The sequence below is a fragment of the Lepidochelys kempii genome, chromosome 1, assembly GCF_965140285.1.
Source record: "Lepidochelys kempii isolate rLepKem1 chromosome 1, rLepKem1.hap1, whole genome shotgun sequence".
NCBI classification, from domain to species: Eukaryota; Metazoa; Chordata; order Testudines; family Cheloniidae; genus Lepidochelys; species Lepidochelys kempii.
In genome coordinates this window covers 345,254,668-345,275,720 of record NC_136380.1, presented here as the reverse complement: position 1 = coordinate 345,275,720, position 21,053 = coordinate 345,254,668, and the positions used below count along the sequence as shown (strand labels likewise).

The 21,053-nt window shown below is 47.2% G+C and overlaps 1 protein-coding gene across 1 annotated transcript in view; it reads left to right on the top strand.

The window, feature by feature from the left end:
- Window positions 1–239: 239 nt before the first annotated feature.
- Window positions 240–21,053, top strand: part of PLXNA4 (plexin A4) — a 577,474-nt gene continuing 556,660 nt past the window's right edge. Inside the window, exon 1 of the mRNA XM_073328857.2 lies at window positions 240–1,483. Within this exon, the coding sequence (XP_073184958.2) occupies window positions 305–1,483 (1,179 nt within the window). The 5' untranslated portion in view covers window positions 240–304. The remainder of the gene's footprint in view (window positions 1,484–21,053) is intronic.

Here is a 21,053-nt window from a genome sequence, read left to right as displayed (position 1 = left end):
TGTGTTACGGTGTGTGGCTGGTTATTAATCTGGCATGAGATTTCTCCCAGTCTTTTCTTTCCAGGAGGGTTCCTTTGTGCTGGTTTTATACAGAGAGATCAGAGATGAGAAAGGGGTGATTAGCAATTAAATATTCTCTGAGGATGGCATGGTTTTGAAGGAGGAAGTGGGGGGGGAAATACTCCATAGTAATATACTTTTGTTTTCCTCTCCCTTTGCTTGCAGGACAAAATCCACTAAGGGACTTTGAAAACGCTTGCCGCTCCGCATCCTCACTCCCTTGGGAATACAAAACTTTCTAACTATGTCGGCAGCCATGTGGAAATGGACTTGCCTGATTTCCCACCTGCTCCTATCTACCATGATGCCATCCCTTGCTAGGCAACAGCCACCTAATCCAAAGAGGCCCTTTGCCACTTTCCCCAGAGAGCAGGCAGAGGGGACTTTTAACCACCTGGTGGTTGATGAAAAAACTGGGCACATTTACTTGGGGGCTGTCAACAGGATCTACAAACTCTCCAATGACCTAAAAGTTCTGGTGACCCACCAGACTGGTCCAGATGAAGATAACCCAAAGTGCTATCCTCCCAGGATAGTCCAGACTTGCAATGAACCCTTGACTCTCACTAACAATATCAACAAGATGCTCCTGATAGACTACAAGGAGAACAGGTTGATCGCCTGTGGGAGCCTTTACCAGGGGATCTGCAAGCTGTTGAGGCTGGAGGACCTCTTCAAGCTGGGAGAGCCCTTCCATAAGAAGGAGCATTATCTCTCTGGGGTAAACGAGAGTGGCTCTGTTTTTGGAGTCATTGTTTCTTACAGCAACATGGATGACAAGCTGTTCATCGCCACGGCCGTGGACGGCAAGCCCGAGTACTTCCCCACCATCTCCAGCAGGAAGCTCACCAAGAACTCCGAGGCGGATGGGATGTTTGCTTATGTCTTTCATGACGAGTTTGTGGCCTCCATGATCAAGATCCCCTCAGACACGTTCACTATCATCCCTGACTTCGACATCTACTACATCTACGGCTTCAGCAGTGGCAACTTTGTCTACTTTCTGACCCTGCAGCCTGAGATGATCTCCCCGCCTGGCTCCACCACCAAGGAGCAGGTCTACACCTCCAAGCTGGTCCGGCTCTGCAAGGAGGACACAGCCTTCAACTCCTATGTTGAGGTGCCCATTGGCTGCGAGAAGAACGGGGTGGAGTACCGGCTTCTCCAAGCAGCCTATTTATCCAAGGCAGGTGCCATCTTGGCCAGGTCCTTGGGTGCCAGCCCAGATGACGATATCCTCTTCACAGTCTTCTCCAAGGGGCAGAAGAGGAAAATGAAGTCCTTGGATGAGTCTGCTCTGTGCATCTTCATCCTGAAAAAGATCAATGACCGCATCAAAGAAAGGCTTCAGTCCTGCTACAGGGGAGAGGGGACCTTAGATCTGGCCTGGCTCAAAGTCAAGGACATTCCCTGTAGCAGCGCGGTAAGTCACGTGTTTAACCAGCCACACTGAGCTACTTCATGTGGCTGTTTGTACCAGGACAGTGTGGCCTACTGAGTAGACCAGAAAACTAGGAGCTGGGACTGCTGGGTTCCATGCCAGGCTCTGCTACCAACTCACCATGTGACCACTTTGTGCCTCAGTTTCCCCATCTGTGAATTGGGGAGCATAATGCTTTCTTACCTCACAGGAGTGTTGTGATTGTTAAAGAATTAGTGTAAGGTGCTTTGAGATATTCGGAGGGAATCAGCCTATTTGCTTTAGTTGTTGTTCTACAAAATAATTAATTAGGGATGAAATTCCACCTCCATCCAGAAGACCAGCACAAATTCTATACACCACTGAAACCCTTAAGGTGGCACCTCTGCTTATGGGTGGAATTTTACCCCCAAAATCTTAATTTGAGGTAGGGTGATCAGATGTCCTGATTTTGGGGTCTTTTTCTTATATAGGCTCCTATTACCCACCATGCCCTATCCCGATTTTTCACAGTTTCTGTCTGGTCACCCTAATTTGAGACAGAGTCTAAACTAATTTGCACAATGAGATTTGCTAAGATATGGCTTGATTATTATTATTATTTTTTTAGGGGTCTGTAACATAGGCCATTAACCCACGGAAGTCCCCAATTCCCCATGCAGAGCCAGTTCTACAATGTTTGTGCACCAAAAAACAGTAAGGGAATAGCTTGAAGATCAGTGCTATATGCCTCAAGATTCAAGGGGAAGATTCGGGGTGGGGGGCGCAAGGTGCTTGGATTTATTCTGCAAATAAGCCAAAGCATCCTTGCGTTGCCTGATGGTGCGGGCTACGCTTGTTGGGGTCTGCCTCAACCCAGGCAGTGTATTGCAGCCTTTGATATGCTGTACCGAAATCAGCAGTACAGCGTGTACTGCATCTGGGCTGCATGTAACAGAGCACCATGCTTTGGTTTTTCCGTCTTAATTAGCTCCATCAAGCGAGAGGCAAGCTCAAGTCTGAGCAAATCGAGAATGGAAAACACAGAATGCTTCCCCTGGCCCCCAGTCGAATGGCAGAGCTGGAACGTGAGCACTTAATTTGGGCGTGGGCTTGCACTGCTGAGCCCTGGCACCTCTAGGCTTGGCAGGCAGTTCATAGTCCCGGCACCTCTGGGCTTGCTGGATCAGTTATGAATGTAAAATAAGTGCTTGAGCCCCGGCGGCTCTTTCATTACAAACTAAGCACTATGGAACGCCCCCCCACCCCCAGTCAAATGGCAGACTTGGAATGCCTCCTCTTTGATTCGCACCGTATCCACTCCGCTTTCCTCCAGGCCATTAGCCATTTGGTTCAATGGCAGAGAAGTTTAGTCTGACTTAGTTTCTGTGGGTGATTTCCCTATTGGCTTAGGCCACTGGCAGCGTAAAGGGGGGGCCTGAAAGTGGGCAAAAATTCCATCTCTGCGCCTGGTAGAAAGAGGCCTTGGTGTAAATGAGAATTGGGCTGTCTCTTTGAGTCGGATTCCTTCTGCCCATTGGAGCCAAAAGCAACCCTCCCATTGACTCTAGTGGGAGAAGGATCAAGCCCAGAGGTACAGCGCCCCTGGAGCGCTGCAGTTTCAAAGAGCTGCTTTTAGGTTGAAGCGGAGTACTTTCCGCTGGGGTTACTTGGTTGGGCCACTAAAGCTCCCCACATAGGGGTATCTGCTGCCTGTAGGCTTACTACCAAACTCCCAGCACAACTCACTGCAGAACTCTGAGACAGAACACGGAATCGCGCCAACCCCGTCATTTCAGTGGCGTTGATAAGCCATGAAAGGGACCGTTAGCTCTCTGTGGTCCCTATAATGAGACCTTGATGAAAACAACTATTAAATTGCATAGGAGAATGTGAGCAAAGAGTTGGAGCATGGCCTAGTGGTTGGAGCAGGGGACTGGGACTCTGTTCCTTTCCCAGCTTTGCTGTGTGACCCGGGCGGGGAAAGCTGCCAAAGCATTATTGTGCTTAGTCTCTACATCTGTACAGTGGAGATGAGCCATCCCCAGCGTGAGAAAGTGCATAGAGAGCCCCGAATGAAAGGCACGATTCGGAGGAGTATTAGATTCTGAACCCTTAAGTTGAGAAGCACTTTGCTCTGTTGATTTTCAGTTGGCTGCCCCCGGGAAAGGTACTAACTCCTCAACTTAAATACAGCTGGCAGAACCCACCCCCTCAGCCTGGAAAGTGTAGCCTTTCAATAAGTGGAGGTGGCTGCTGAGATGTCTGGGATAGACGTCTCACTAGGGCCTTCTCTCCATGGGAGATTTGCCCCCGTTACAGCCCTTGTCAGCCATCCACTGGCACGGCTGCATGGTTGCAGGTGTAAATGTATCCGCAGAGTGGCTTTGCCTGTCAGCACAATGGGAATTGAAGGGTGGCGAGCTACCCTGCTGCCTCGCCATCAGAAACTGAAATCCTCAGCCTGGCCAAAGGCCTAGGCTGGCCGATGGGGTGAGTGGTGAGAAGCTCTGGGAGTGTTACAGTGAGACTGACAGAGATTAGGAGGACCTGCTTGGGCTTTTAAGAGATGTGGTCAAACATAGGTCCTGATTTTTTTGCTCTTCTGTAGTAAACAAAGAGTTCATTCCTAAACTCTACAGCAATAGCCCCCCACGCTGTAGATAGCTTGCCGTGAGCTGGAGTGCAGGGTATGGCTACTCTGGCCTCATGTTTTTCTAATAGGGCAGCAAGCAGTTAACAGAAAGTCTGAGTCCCCCTCCCCGTTTGTGGCTGCTTCCGTTTTCTTCCCCGTGCAATGTTTGTTCATGGCCACGACCAAGTTTGTAGAATCTTATCTGCGAGCCATCCCGGCACGTGGCACTAATGGACTGCAGCTTGCACACAAATAATTACAGAGGAGACTGGGAGGAGTGTGCTGTACTTGACTGCTCAAGCCAGTCAGAAGGCCTTGCTGCTGAGCCAGAGCGGCAGCTGTGACTGCTGGCATCAAGTGAAATGAGCTTTGAGTTGGTGACTCAGCTGGCCTGAGTGCACCGAGTCTCATGCTCATCTCTTGCGTAGAAGAGGCTGGGTCTGAGTCTCTCTCCAGCTCCTGGCTCTAAGGCTTGGGCTGGCCTGGCTTGCAGAGTGAATTGAGGCAAAGTACTAGGCACCATTGCTTACAAAATCTGAGCGCGCGTGTGTGTGTGTGTGTGTGAGAGAGACAGCGTGTATGTGTAAAGGGGAGTAAACTAACCAAGAGCAGGGGTTTTGGGCAGCACAAACTTAGCCACCAAGTAAAGTTTTCAGAAAGGGAAGAATGAATCATAGAATCATAGAATATCAGGGTTGGAATGGACCTCAGGAGGTCATCTAGTCCAACCCCCTGCTCAAAGCAGGACCAATCCCCAACTAAATCATCCCAGCCAGGGCTTTGTCAAGCCTGACCTTAAAAACTTCTAAGGAAGGAGATTCCACCACCTCCCTAGGTAACGCATTCCAGTGCTTCACCACCCTCCTTGTGAAAAAGTTGTTCCTAATATCCAACCTAGACCTCCCCCACTGCAACTTGAGACCATTATTCCTCGTTCTGTCATCTGTTACCACTGAGAACAGTCTAGAACCATCCTCTTTGGAACCCCCTTTCAGGTAGTTGAAAGCAGCTATCAAATCCCCCCTCATTCTTCTCTTCTGCAGACTAAACAATCCCAGTTCCCTCAGCCTCTCCTCATAACTCATGTGTTCCAGTCCCCTAATCATTTTTGTTGCCCTCCTCTGGACACTTTCCAATTTTTCCACATCCTTCTTTTAGTGTGGGGCCCAAAACTGGACACAGTACTCCAGATGAGGCCTCACCAATGTCGAATAGAGGGGAACGATCACGTCCCTCGATCTGCTCGCAATGCCCCTACGTATACATCCCAAAATGCCATTGGCTTTCTTGGCAACAAGGGCACACTGTTGACTCATACCCAGCTTCTCGTCCACTGTAACCCCTAGGTCCTTTTCTGCAGAACTGCTGCCTAGCCATTCGGTCCCTATTCTGTAGCGGTGCACGGGATTCTTCCGTCCTCAGTGCAGGACTCTGCACTTCTCCTTCTTGAACCTCATCAGATTTCTTTTGGCACAATCCTCTAATTTGTCTAGGGCCCTCTGTATCCTATCCCTACCCTCCAGCTTATCTACCTCGCCTCCCAGTTTAGTGTCATCTGCAGACTTGCTGAGGGTGCAATCCACATCATCCTCCAGATCATTAATGAAGATATTGAACAAAACTGGCCCCAGGACCGACTCTTGGGGCACTTCACTTGATACTGGCTGCCAACTAGACATGGAGCCATTGATCACTACCCGTTGAGCCCGACAATCTAGCCAGCTTTCTATCCACCTTATAGTCCATTCATCCAGCCCATACTTCTTTAACTTGCTGGCAAGAATACTGTGGAAGACCGTGTCAAAAGCTTTGCTAAAGTCTAGGAACAACATGTCAACTGCTTTCCCCTCATCCACAGAGCCAGTTATCTCGTTATAAAAGGCAATTAGATTAGTCAGGCATGACTTGTCCTTGGTGAATCCATGCTGAGTGTTCCTGATCACTTTCCTCTCCTCTAAGTGCTTCAGAATTGATTCCTTGAGAACCTGCTCCATGATTTTTCCAGGGACTGAGATGAGGCTGACTGGCCTGTAGTTCCCAGGATCATCCTCCTTCCCTTTTTTAAAGATGGGCACTACATTAGCCTTTTTCCAGTCATCCGGGACCTCCCCCGATTACCATGAGTTTTCAAAGATAATGGCCAATGACTCTGCAATCACATCCGCCAACTCCTTTAGCACTCTCGGATACAGTGCATCTGGCCCCATGGACTTGTGCTCTTCCAGCTTTTCTAAATAGTCCTGAACCACTTCTTTCTCCACAGAGGGCTGGTCAGCTCCTCCCCATGCTGTGCTGCCCAGTGCAGTAGTCTGGGAGCTGACCTTGTTCGTGAACACAGAGGCAAAAAAAGCATTGAGTACATTTAGCTTTTTCCACATTCTCTGTCACTAGGTTGTTTCCATCATTCAGTAAGGGGCCCACACTTTCTTTGACTTTCTTCTTGTTGCTAACATACCTGAAGAAACCCTTCTTGTTACTCTTAACATCTCTTGCTAGCTGCAACTCCAGGTGTGATTTGGCCTTCTTGATTTCACTCCTGCATGCCCGAGCAATATTTTTATACTCTTCCCTGGTCATTTGTCCAATCTTCCACTTCTTGTAAGCTTCTTTTTTGTATTTACGAGCAGCAAGAATTTCACTGTTAAGCCAAGCTGGTGGCCTGCCATATTTACTATTCTTTCTACACATCGGGATGGTTTGTCCCTGTAACCTCAATAAGGATTCTTTAAAATACAGCCAGCTCTCCTGGACTCCTTTCCCCCTCATGTTGTTCTCCCAGGGGATCCTGTCCATCAGTTCCCTGAGGGAGTCAAAGTCGGCTCTTCTGAAGTCCAGGGTCCGTATTCTGCTGCTTTCCTTTCTTCCTTGTGTCAGGATCCTGAACTCGACCATCTCATGGTCACTGCCTCCCAGGTTCTCATCCACTTTTGCTTCCCCTACTAATTCTTCCCGGTTTGTGAGCAGCAGGTCAAGAAGAGCTCTGCCCCTAGTTTGTTCCTCCAGCACTTGCACCAGGAAATTGTCCCCTACACTTTCCAAAAACTTCCTAGATTGTCTGTGCACCACTGTCTTGCTCTCCCAGCAGATATCAGGGTGATTAAAGTCTCCCATGAGAACCAGGGCCTGCGATCTAGTAACTTCCGGTAGTTGCTGGAAGAAAGCCACATCCACCTCATCCCCCTGGTCCAGTGGTCTATTGCAGACTCCCACCACGACATCACCCTTGTTGCTCACACTTCTAAACTTAATCCAGAGACTCTCAGGTTTTTCTGCAGTTTCATACCAGAGCTCTGAGCAGTCCTACTGCTCTCTTACATACAATGCAACTCCCCCACCTTTTCTGCCCTGCCTGTCCTTCCAGAACAGTTTATATCCATCCATGACAGTACTCCAGTCATGTGAGTTATCCCACCAAGTCTCCGTTATTCCAATCACATCATAATTCCTTGACTGTGCCAGGACTTCTAGTTCTCCCTGCTTGTTTCCCAGGCTTCGTGCATTTGTGTATAGGCACTTGAGATAAGTCACTGATTGTCCCTCTTTCTCAGTATGAGGCAGGAGCCCTCCCCTCTTGCGTGCTCCTGCTCGTGTTTCCTCCCGGTATCCCACGTCCTTAGGGCTTTGGTCTCCTTCCCCGGTGAACCTAGTTTAAAGCCCTCCTCACTAGGTTAGCCTGCCTGCTTGCGACGATGCTCTTCCCTCTTTTCATTAGTGTGGAGCCCATCTCTGCCTAGCACTCCTCCTTCTTGGAACACCATCCCATGGTCAAAGAATCCAAAGCCTTCTCTCCGACACCACCTGCGTAGTCATTCGTTTGACTTCCACGATTCGACGGTCTCTACCCAGGCCTTTTCCTTCCACGGGGAGGATGGACGAGAACACCACTTGCGCCTCAAACTCCTTTATCCTTCTTCCCAGAGCCACGTAGTCTGCAGTGATCCGCTCAAGGTCATTCTTGGCAGTATCATTGGTGCCCATGTGGAGAAGCAGGAAGAGGTAGCGATCTGAGAGCTTGATGAGTCTCGGCAGTCTCTCCGTCACATCGTGAATCCTATCTCCTGGCAAGCAGCAGACTTCTTGGTTTTCCTGGTCAGGGTGGCAGATAGATGACTCAGTCCCACTGAGGAGAGAGTCCCCGACCACCACCACCCGCCTCCTTCTCTTGGGTGTGGGTGGTCGTGGAACCGCCATCCGTAGGACAGTGCATCTCCTGAAGAACAGTAGACAAATGGATGAATGAAAAATAGCGCACGTTCCTTCCCTCTTAAGGGCAGAAGGCAGTAGTTACTAATCTGCAGCATAAATCAGGGAAAATTGGTCATTTTTTATGACTACTCAGTGGCTTTTCAAACAGGCATTATTCACTTGGGTGATGAATGGTTCCAGGTAATGCTGCAGCGTCCCCCTATTCCTTCAGCACTGTGTACATATGGGATAAGAATAGCTTACGTTTGAATAATACATTTGATCCCACAATGCTTAGCAATCACATCACTGATCACTATCTGTAACCCACTCTGATAACCCTCCTTTGCCCTACCACTGTAGGCATGTTAACTGCCCACTTCACCTTGAACAGTCTCTTGGGAAATGTGTCAACTCCTGATCTGTTACACCCTTGTACTGAGCGATGACATTCTCAGTCCCTTTCCCAGAGCTGAAGAAGAGCTCTGTGTAGCCCCAAAGCTTTGTCTCTTTCACCAACATCAATTGGTCCAATAAAAGATATTCCTCTCCCCCCCGACCTTATCTCTCTTTTTTTTAAATGTTTCATTCTTCACAATTTTTTTTGTCACTTTTTAAATCCAAATGTTTATCGAAATGATTATTGAAATTTTCCATTTATAGCGAAGTGTGGTAGGAGGTTGGAGCTCCTACCATTTCAGTAGCTGTTTCTATAACAATTTTTTGGGGGGGAAAAAAGCATTTTTTTAAAAACACCATAAATAAGTCTGCTTTTTAAACTGTGTGATATGGAAACAACTTTAAACTTTCAAAAAGTTTAATGAAATTTAATTATATACCTATGGGGGCTGGGGAGAGAGAGAGAGTGAGAGCCCAGTGCTACTACTAAGGAGTTTAGGATAGGAAGTTAAGAAGAATCTCTTCTTCTCTGATAGAAACTATAGGATGCATGCAAGTCTGTGACTATAATATCTCATGTTCGGATAATCCAACGTAATAATGGACACATGGTGAGTGTTTGGGCCAGGAGCAGCGGAAGCACCCTAAAAATGTGTGTGGAGGGCCCACAGGAGCCCAAACCATAGCCCCCATCCCTGCACAGCCCCTTCTCCCCAAGATCCCACCCTCACACTGCTTCCCCCTGCCCTCGCACTGCCTCTTCCCCCGAGGCCCCCTCCCGTGCCGCCTCTTCCCCCCCCAAGACTCTGTCCCCCGCTCGCTCCTCTCCGTTCCATCCCCCCATTGCTTGCCTTTACAGCTGGTAAAAAGGGGGAGGAGGGCATAGCCATTCCACTTTTACAAGTGGCCATGGCCTCAAGCCCCCCTGTTCCGTCACCCCTGGTTTGGGCATAATGGATTTCCACAGGTTTCAGGTGCATTGTTTATCTCTCCATCTCAATTACTTATAGGACCCCCATTGCTGTCGTATTTGAGCCCCTCCAATCTTTAAAAGTATTTATCCTGCCAAGTCCCCAGTGCTATTTATCCCTGTTTTACAGATGGGCACAGAGAGACTAAGTGACTTGCCCAAGGTCACATAGGCAGCCTGTGTAGAGGAGAGAATTCATCCCAGGAATCCTGAGTCCCAGACTTATGCCCTAACTGCTGGACTATCCTTCACAAGACTTAAAAGCTTGGTGCCTTTTCCCACCTGGGAAATGCAGGCACCTTGGGCTACTCTGTGGTTTTGCTTTTATCTATATTAAAAATCCTCAACTTATTTTAGGGGATGCCCTTCAGGATCCCTCTCACCTGCCCGTTTAGTTGTCTTTCCTTCTCTCCCACTGGCTGAAGCCCATTCACATTATTGCTCCCAAGGATCAGTTTTCTGCAGGGATTCTTTTAGTGAGCCTCCTCCAACACCTCCTGGGGCAGCCTCCCCAAAGGGAGGGTACTTCCCAGAGCAGGGTGCTAGTTAGAGTCCAGTCTGCAGTCCATCTTCACGGCCCAGTGGAGCCTTCTACGGCCCATTGCTTCTGGGAACAGCCCGGTGGTCTGCTATCCTGAAACACCGGAGCTGGATGGGCTTGCAGCAGGTGTCTCCCAGAAGATAGCACTGGTGTGTCATAGCACTTGCTTTGGAGACCCCAGGGGAAGAAAGCAGATGACCTGACTGGGTGTTGGGTGGGGATTGAATCCCAGCCACAGTGTCTCGGGTGGTGATACGGAAGGTTTTCTCCGCTGACCCTCGCTATTCTAGAGAGCGAAGGAGGAAGCTCAGCCGCTTATCCTGGCAGCCAGGTCTTTTCATCTGTCTGATTGGATTCTTATTTTTCACAAGTGCCCGCTTGATGAACTGCAGCGTAACAAAGCCGAGTGCCTTAAATGAAAAGGTGTCACCTTAGCCGCTGCTGCCAGGATACTCTAGTGAAATATCTGTCCAAGATAATCAAGCGCCAGCCCCCAGCCACCACCTGACTGCTGCCTTGCGGGTGTATTTTCGTTTGTCTTTTGGCAGGAAATGGAGTTTGACTGTCTAAATTACTGTAGTCAATCTCTTCTTGTTTTTTGTGGCAGCCCTGTTGCTAGGAAAAAAAACCTTTCTGAGCTCAGGAGCTCTCAAAGGGTTGGGCAATCATTTCCCAACACTGTAGTATAGTTGGGCTTTGGGGCACATACCTGGGGAGGCTTCAGAGTTATTCCCTGATGAGCGGCTTGGCTGGGAGGACAGCTAAAGAAGTGCTCGGATAGCCTCTTATTTTGAGGGTAGGGACCAAAGTGTGAGTCACAGGGAGGCAGAGTTGCCAAGTAGTTTCAGCAGGGGAATGGGAGTCAGGACTCCTGGGTATATTCCCAACTCTCCTATTACCCTTTTTATGTGAGCTTGGGCAAATCACTGGTACCCTCGCTGCACTGATGATGACGAGGCCAGAACATGCTGTGTAAGTGCAAAATGTTGTAACATGGTGACTGATGGGTGCACCGCTATCCTGTGGGTGAGAACCAAAACTGCTTCGTGGTGTGTCATAGATCATCTATGGCTAGCAGCTACAGGCAGAGGCTCTTCTAGCTCAAGTAGTAGGGGGTCTGTACTCGTATGCATAACACCAGAACTTGGGGTCACCAAATGAAATCAATAGGCAGTAGATTTAAAACAAACAAAAGGAAGTACTTCCTCACACAATGCACAGTCAACCTGTGGAACTCTTGGACAGAGGATGTTGTGAAGGCCAAGGCTATAACAGGGTTCAAAAAATAACTAGATAAATTCATGGAGGATAGGTCCATCAATGGCTATTAGCCAGGTTGGGCAGGGATGGTGTCCTCAGCCTCTGTTTGTCAGAAGCTGGAAATGGGCGACAGGGGACGGATCACTTGATGATGACCTGTTCTGTTCATTCCCTCTGAAGCACCTGGTGTTGGCCATTGTCGGAAGACAGGATACTGGGCTAGATGGACCTTTGGTCTGACCTAATATGTCTGTTCTTATGTTCTTAATATAGGATCCAATTGAGTTCTATGCTTGCTTTTCTCCTGAAGATCCATGTGCCCTGCAACTGTGATGAGGAAGTGGCTGGGAATTTTAGGGTGTTACTATTCATCTCTTCCCCCCGCCCCTCCCCAATGGGTTATCAATTTGGATTTCTGCTTTTGTTGGGAGAACAAACACCTGTCCTAGCAATAATAATACCAAGTTCTTCCACCTCATTTTTCATCCAAAGATTTCAGTGTGCTTTACCGGGGAAGGAAAGTATCATTATTCCTTTTACAGATGGAGAAATTGAAACTGAGAGAAACACAATTTGCCCAAGATCATGGGGTAGGTCAATGTGCAGCTGAGAATAGAACTCTGGTCTCCTGAATCTGTCCCGTGTGCTGGCTACTGGACAACACTGCCACTTACTAGTCAGTTGTTCCCAGGAATCCCCATCCGGAGTGTTCTGTCTGCAAAATAGAATCCTCTACAGAGATGGGTGGAGGTGTGGTAGGAAGTGCCAGCATTTCCAGAGGCTAAGAGAAAAGTAGCACCAAAACCAAAGCCTTGTGTAGCCTCTCACCTTACCTTTCCCCTATTCAGTCTCCAGGAACAGTAGAGGAATGGTGGTGGATTATTGTACAGCTAAAACTTTTATTCAGTGCACAGGAAAATATCCATTTCTCTTTGAAAAATGGATGGACCGTTGCTTTCGAATTAAGGAGGTGGGACCTCCGATGCATGTGGTTTTGTGGCATTCCCATACCATCACTGTATGCAAGGATCATGCAAGGATGACAACTGGATCAGTGTGGAAGTAGATAAAGGGAATTTGGATGCAGGCCTCTGAAATGAGTAGGAGTCAGGCTAACCCTCGCTTTAATAACGCAGGATTTGTAGAAGCAGGGATAGTGCGAAGCAAGTGGAAAACAACTGTGAAAGAGGCTGTTGTGACCTTGTATTCGATAAGAATAGAATGCAGACTAAGAGAAATGGTAAGAAAAATAAGATATCATGAAGGAATATGTATAAACAATGTGCAGTTGCTGCTGCTTATTGTCTGTAATAAAGGTATAAATACTTGCTCAAATTGTTTATCTGGGAGAGACCTGCCCAGGTGGGGGAAACCCTGCGTCCTAGTGCACTCTCTCCCCTCTGTCCAATTGCTTGAGGTAATAACGTGTATCTGATTTGCTGCACCCAACCTGAGAGTGAGAACTGTGTTTTTCTCTGACATCAGTTTAGGAGAAGTTCAGTAAGGGGTTCTGGCCTCTACATTTTTGCAGGTATGATCTTTGCACTCATGTTGGTATGAGTTGAGCACTTTCTCACTCTGAGTAGTTCCTGATAGCAATAGCCTATCAGCTTCCATGGGACTAATTCATGTAACTGTGCTCACCAGTGGGAATATTTTTGGTAAATTTCCCCAGTGCAGATGTAACCTGCACTAGCATGCTGGGGCTCTTTGTGTCTCTCTAGTGGACAGGCTATGTGTACCAATTTGAGTCCATCGGTGTTTCTGAACTAATAAAGCTGCTCTTTTAGCTCAACCTGTAGAGGCTTATTATGTGTTTTAAATCCAGAGGTCTCAGGTTCAGTGCCTGCAGAGGCTGTGACCAGGGACATAGTTATGTAGCTATAGCCATACTCTTCCATGATCCCACTGTTGGGAAGTATTTCTCCTATCCTCCTTTAAATTTTCCTTCCGTTTCATTCCGTCACTTATGGTTCTTACCCTTTTCAGTTTTCCTAAATCCACATAGATTACCAACAGGGGACTCTCGAGCAGGAGTAGAGAGGTTATTTTACCTTTATATTGGTCACTGGTGTGACCACTGCTGGAACACTCTGTCCAGTTTTGGTGTCAACAGTTCAAGAAGGCTGTTCAGAGGGTTCAAAGAAGAGCCACGAGAATGATTAAAGGGTTAGAAAACCTGCCTTTTAGTGATAGACTCAAGGAGCTCACTGTATTTAGCTTCACAAAGAGACAGTTAAAGGGTGATGTTATTTGTCTATATCTATCTGGGTAACAAATATTTAATAATGGTCTCTTCGATATCGCATAGAGAGCTATAACATGATCCAATGGCTGGATGTTGAAACTAGACCAATTCAGACTGGAAATACAGCATACATTTTTAACTGTGAGTGTAGTTAACCATTGGCATAATTTACCAAAGGTCGTAGTGGATACTCCGTCACTTACCATTTTAAAGTCAATATTGGATGTTTTTCTAAAAGATCTTTTCTAAGAATTGTTTTGGGGCAGTTCTATGGCCTGTGTTATATAGGAGGTCAGACTAGATGATCACAATGGACCATTTTGTCCTTGGAATCTATGAATCTATAAACCCTCAGTAAAGCAAACGTAAGCAGAGGCTGTTTCCAAAGTTGAAAGTTTCTGTTTCCACCCTCAGACCGGGGAGATCTGCAATCAGGAATGGCAAAGAGTCTAATGGGGGTTTAATAACATTTATATTTAAAAATTTGCCAAAGAGTGGTTCACTTATAGCTCCCTCCTCATTTCCTCCTCTAAAGTTATTGGCAAGACAAGGACTCAAAGATTTACCCTGTACAGCAGGTTGAAAGGTAACAGGCCCAGAAATAATGCCTGGTGCATTATTCACACATTATTCATCCAGTTCACACTGGGCATGCTCAAAGGCTGAAGTTTGGTATTTGCATGGACACGCCCATACGAAGATGACATCTCATTTGCAAAGTTTTTACTCCATAACTGCCCTGTAAAGAGCTTTGAGAGTCATGGCTGAAAAGTGCTTTTATAAGGCCATGCTGCAGCAAAGCACGTATGCACCGACTCAAGTCAAAGCACATGCTTCAGTGCATTGCTGAATCAGGGCCTAATGACCTAGACGTGTTATTTATTAGAGGCATCAAGTATGATCCAAGCAGAAAGTAGTTCTTGTTACAGAGAGTACACATGATGGTAATGCCAATAATCTCCACTAGTTCAGTTTGGCTGCCTGTAACATTGCAAAACAAATATCCTTGGAAGCAAATTCCTTCCGGTCCTGTCCTCTCCCCTCCTTTCCCCCCCCCCAAAATTTCTTTTAAAAAATAATAATAATAATTAATAAAGCTGCAGACCAACCTCCTTTTAAAAATATATAAGATTTCTGTCCCTTTAAATGGCTGGCTGCCATTACCCTGTGCTCTGTGCTGTTCGCTTTTGGCTTCTTGCTTGCTTGTTGACCCTGCTCACACAGAATGCCCATTGAAGGTGGAATGGGGCCCGAGGCTGCTGACGAGTACTGTTGTGTCTGGGATGTTTCATGCAGGGTCTCTTAGCTCCCTCCCCCACATCGCTGCCTACTCTGCGGGCCGCGCTCACGCTGCATGTGGTGTGATGTGCTCGCCACCCCCCGGGGCAGGGTCTCTTGCAGGTGTGCTAAGTGGCAGCCCCGCCCTGGCTGCCTGAGTGGAGAAGAGCTTTGCAGAGCTTGTCTCAGCTGCTGCTCTTTGCCGTATGTCTCACAACAGATTAGATTTGGTGTTCAGGAGCTGATTTTAGCTGCTTTGGCTGCCAGGGACCCAGCGGCTCTATTGCACGTGGCCTAGCCTAAGGTCTTCTGTGGGCTCCATATGATGGCCTTGCACTTGTGTACATGCCAGGTGAACAGCTACGTACCAGGCCTGACCTCACGTTGCCTCACTGTGCTGTTACCTTGCAAGTTTGCCAGCCCGAGGGGATAGTTACGTAACGGCTTTTTAAAAAAAGCGGCAGAATCCAAGAGTCCTACAAGAACCAGAAGCAAAGGACCTCGGGCTATCCCCACAAGCCTGATGCTATTTAAAGCACCACTGGTCCCGGGCCCGGAGCTGCACAATATCCCTTCTGTTGAGGTCAAGGGTACATTTGAATTTAGCTTTGCCCTCTGGGCCTTGTCGTGCACTGACTTACGCCCCCGTCACTTCCCTGACTCCAGTGGAGTTCTGTAGGGTGTAAGTCAGGGCCGGATTTGGACTCTAACATTTAAAGAACCAGCTAGTGCGCTAAACTTCTGGCAATGTCCTTAAAAAAACATTTACATTATGTTTCAATGCTTCTGGTGCGTCCTATGAGATTGCACCCAGCACAGGACTTCCTCGAAAGCAAATCTCCCCAAAGCAGCACAGCAACTCACTCATCGTTATTACTATTGAAGGAGAACCTGGAGGCCCTGCTGTACTTGGTGCACTTGGTAAGAGACCGTATCGGTGCACATGGTAAGAGACCGTATCTATCCCAAAGAGTTTACACTGTAAATAGACAAATCAGAATCATTGGTCCCATTTTACAGTTGGGGAACTGAGGCGCAGAGAGGCTAAGTATCTTACCCAGCATCACACAGGAAGCTTGTGGTACAGCTGGGGGTTGAACCCAGAGCTATGGAGTGTCTTAATCTAGTGCATGAGCCACCTGGCCAGTCTCCCTTCCCACGGGCTACCTCTCCCTTACTTAGACAAATGCCAAGAATAAAGAGTGCAGCCTTGCAGGTTTTGCTAAAGAACGAGACTCTTGATATGTCAGCCTATGAGATGTAACAAGTCTGGATGACCCTTCACCAGGCACATGCTATATAACATACTGGCTTGTGTGTGAGTGGCATCAGAGTCCATGGCTAGCCAGCCAGTGAGCATAAAGGGATCTAATCCCCCCCCATCACCAGAAGTTTTCCTTTGGTTCCAGCGTTAGACAGCTGTGCTGTCTGGAGCTGAAAAAACAAAAGTTCTAGTCCCACCTCCTGTTGTGTGCACAATTTATATGGCAGTGCCATCTGCATCACCCAGTTTCTTTCTCGTTTCACCAGCCCCCCGCTGTTTGTTAGCGAGTCAGTGACCTGTCTCCCACAGCGGTACAGATACTGTGGAGGTACGTGTATTCGTAACGCTTTAAAGATGGGAGGGGCTAGACAGACCATCTATAATATGGATGTGTCCATGTACATCCCAAAAATGGTGGCTCTGGTGAGAGAAGCCGAGACCTCTGCCATTTTAGTACAGTAATGAAGTTGGCATGGCCATGTGGGTGACATGAGATCAGTAGGAGCAACACAATATTTTCCCTGTTTCAATGTCATTACCATGTTGCTGTCAGTATTCCAAAATATAATAGGATTTGTTCAGCTGATTTATCCTGCACACAAGTGACATTATCCAGACGCACACTCGGGTATGGAGAGAAAGCGGGGGAGTCCGAGAGAGAGCAGAAGGGACTAATGAAATGTATTCCTACTAATGAGGGAATGACCCATCACTTGCCGGTGGATCAGGACTATTGGTCAAGGGCCTGAGCCAGGAAACACAAGCATGTAATCGTTATGGCATTACTGCTTAAAACGAGTTGCCGTGGCTTTCCACAGTACAGTCCCGCTTTCAGATGCGGTAGGAGTTTGGGCTTAATGGCTTGAGTGAATTTATACTGCACTGACTGGAACGCTCTGAGTGTCTCAAGTACTGGTCTCTGGAGAGACAGAGGTAATAAAGGGGAGTTTTCCTTGTTGTTTTTAGAGTGATAACTAGGGTTCTTTAAATTCATCTTCAGTTGGATGCTAAGGCCAGAGAGAACTCAGTTCTTCCTGTCCCAAAAACACAGTACTTGAACTAAAGGGGATTCTCTGTTACCTGTTAGAAATATAGGGCCTTTGACACACAGCTGAGCTGTTTTGCTTGTATCAGTTAAAAGGCAAGAGCACATACACATTGTTCATAGCAGTCCTTAAGCTAACTTCCCAGCACTGTTGTGAGGCTTAATTAATGTTTTTTAACAGCTCTGAGATCATTGGGTGAAGGTGTTTATATGAATGCAAAGTAGTGTTGTTGTTTAATTTCTATAGTCCAGTTGTCATGCATAGCACTTTGCAGCCCAAATTATAATTTTGTCTGTATAACAAAATAATAATTATAGTAATTGTTATTCAGTGGAGAAGATCTCCCGGTTCTGGCTTTGTGGAGGCATTTGGACTTAATCCTGACAGGTGCTGAGGGCTTGCATTTGCCATTTCCTGCAAGGGGAGTAAAGGGTGCGCAGCAGCTGTCAGGAAACATTCAGCATCTCGCCAGGTTTAACACCTAGACTGCTGGTGTGTGTTTGAGAATAATCAGTCATAAATAGGCCATTGTAGGGGTCTTTCCCCACCCCCACCAGGCCTAACTGAAAATCTCATCCAAATAATGATCACATCACTGTTCATATTTTGTAAAAGAAAACATCTTACGTTTATGTAGCTGCTTATGTCCTGAATGATCCCAAAGTGGTGTGTGTATAAAATATATATATATAAAGCCTTGCCAGGGAGACACTAGAAGGGGAAGGAGTACTTGTGGCACCTTAGAGACTAACCAATTTATTTGAGCATGAGCTTTCGTGAGCTACAGCTCACTTCATCGGATGCAAGGGGAGGGGGGAGAGAGAAACTGAGGCCATGTCTATACTGCCACTGATGTCAGCAAAACCTATGTGGCTCAGGGATGTGAAAATAAACACACCCCTGAGCGACACAAATTTTGCCAGCATAAGTGGTAATGTGCACAGGGCTATGTCGGCAGGAGAGCTTCTCCTGCTGACATAGCTACGGCCGCTCATTGAGGTTTAATTATGTCGACGGGCGAGCTCTCTCCTGTGGGCATAGAGCAGCTACACAAGAGATCTTACAGCAGCGCAGCTGAATCAGCTGCTATAAGGTCTCAAATGTGGACAGAGCCTTGGGTTGTAAACTCCTTTGTGCAGGGCTGTTGTTTTTTTTTTTTTTTGTTCTGTGTTTGTACAGCACTTAGCACAATGGAGCTCGGATCCATGAGATGGGCCCCTAGCTCAGGGGTCAGCAACCTTTCAGAAGTGGTGTGCCGAGTCTTCATTTATTCAGTGTAATTTAAGGTTTTGCGTGCCAGTCATACATTTTAATGTTTTTAGAAGGTCTCTTTCTATAAGTCTTTACTATATAACGAAACTGTTATTGTGTGTAAAGTAAATAAGGTTTTTAAAATGTTTAAGAAGCTTCGTTTAAAATTAAATTAAAATGCAGAGACCCCCGGACAGGTGGCCAGCACCCAGGCAGTGTGGGTGCCACTGACAATCTGCTCGCGTGCCGTCTTTGGCACGCGTGCCATAGGTTGCCTGCCCCTGCCCTGGGTGCTACTACCATAATATAAATAACAACAGGATCCCACACATTCTGTTCTGTTCTATTCCATTCCATTCTGGGTCTTATCCTGCCTGCATCACTGTCGTATCTGAGTGCCTTACAAGTTCCTTTTGGCAAGAAACTTTTCTTCTCCAGGATGGAGCTACAGCCCCCCACTCTTGATTGTAGCAGCACTAAAGGAAGTGAAGTGCCACTGTCTATCATATATATAAAAAATACACAGCTTTGCTGCTGGGATATGGTCTTACAGGAGACCTGCTGCAGCTTAGCTGATCAATACTTCACTTTTTAAAAGATGCCTAAATGCATATTTACTCAATAGACCTTGGCGGCTTCAAAGGTAGTGTCTCTCTGGTCAGTAATCTCTTTCAGTAAGAAAAAATGTCAGTGAACTTCAGAGCTCATGGAAATTACTCGGCTGAGCACCCTGGAAACCGTTGTTCCTCACCACACCACAGCCATATGCTTCTCAAACTCTGGGTGGCAGGGGTTACTTCGGGAGTGGGGAGGAAGGAATGGGGAATTCAGGTTCCTTGCACATTCAGGATATGTTTTTAGCTAGTCTGCGGATGCCATCTGGCCTTCAGATTTCCTGCCCACAAAGGAACTGCAGGCACAAGTCTTCATAGTTGCATTCTGATGGCCTGATTTGCACCTGTGATTGGGTAGCTTGATGTGTTACCGTCCAAGACTTGGGCTTGCAAGGCCAGCCTCTTTTGTGGAGGGGTGCTGGAACAATGTGCAGAGTGGGGGTGCTGAGAGCCATTGAACCAAACTGTAAACCCCGTACATGATGGAAACCACTTCAAGCCAGGGGGTGCGGCTGCACCCCTAGTTCCCGCACCTATCCTTTTGTGGGTGCAAATTGTACCCTCCAAAGGAAGGCCTGCCCACTGAAAAGTTGGCCCCAGATCCTCGGCCACTCTGCAATAGTGGTGTTTGGGTTTTGGAATGTGGATGCCTTGTCCACTAAGAAAACCTTCTGGAGCCTCCAACTCAGGTCCGCATCTCTCATCAGGCTCAGACAATGCAGCCAGTCTGCTTTCCCAGCATCTGGCCAAACTACGGGCATGGCTGAGAATGAGTTGACTGAAGCTCGCTGGTGATGCTGATTGGTAGGGGAAGCATCTCGGGGGCAGGGCATAGGTGAGCCATCTCTGGGTGGTACATACTTATGGGTTACATCTCTCTGGTTCTTCAACAACTCCTTGACTTTTAATGGTGGCTGGAAGTACCCTGTTCTCTCTGTTTAGCTGGAAGGTGACCATGCCCCTCTCTTGCTGTGGAAAGCACCTGTTATCCTGGTTTTTGTGGCCTCCAGACTGGATGATTGCAATGTGCTGCCCTAGAAAGCCATTCAGAGGCTTCAGCTGGTGCTGAACACAGCTGCTTGCTTCACTGTGAGCTTTGCAGTGCTGGCTCCCAGTTCATTTCTGGAGCGGAACCATTACCATGGGATTCGTGACCAATCACACAGCATATATGAGAAAGAGTGGAGAGTTTGCAAACACTCCATAGGCTGAAAATTGTTAATCCAAATGCCCCCTCAGATACATCACGAACATTGATTAGTCAGTAAATCAGGATGGGTTTGTGAGCGACTCTCAAATGATTATTTGCAACAAGTAATCAGCCCAGCTCTATTAGCAGAAGGCCTGAAGATTGAATGAAACCTGCTGGCCTCCATAAGAAATGCAGATGCCTCTTCAGGAAATTGCAGTTTTTACAACGTGAGGTACATAGGATAGACTTGCACAAGCCATGTGCTGGGAGCACAGTGGTAACATAAATGCAGGTATGTTCTGCCTTAGGATTCTACAGAGCTCTGCAAGTTTGCCACCAATCCTTGAATTTACGCTTAAACTACAGGCCTAAAAACCTAACGTTTGCTCAAACCCAAGTCAATTAGAGTAATTTTCCCTCCCCCTCCTCTTCTTTGCTTCCTGAATTACAAGTGAAAACCTCTTAGCATAGTGGGTACAATTGCTCAGTAATTGGTAAAGTAACTGTAACTGCACTGTCATTTGTATGTAGTGACATGTAATTGCACAGTAAGCCTGGCTGTGGTTGCACGAGTGAAATGCAGTTTGTAATTATAATGTAAAGCCAAATGCTGGCTTCCAGTCCCACTTCCATTGTATCACAGAGTTCCTTTGTTGAAGGGTGCTGATGGATTTGGGTGTCATTTGGCTGCATGTTAACTGCTGAAGAGAA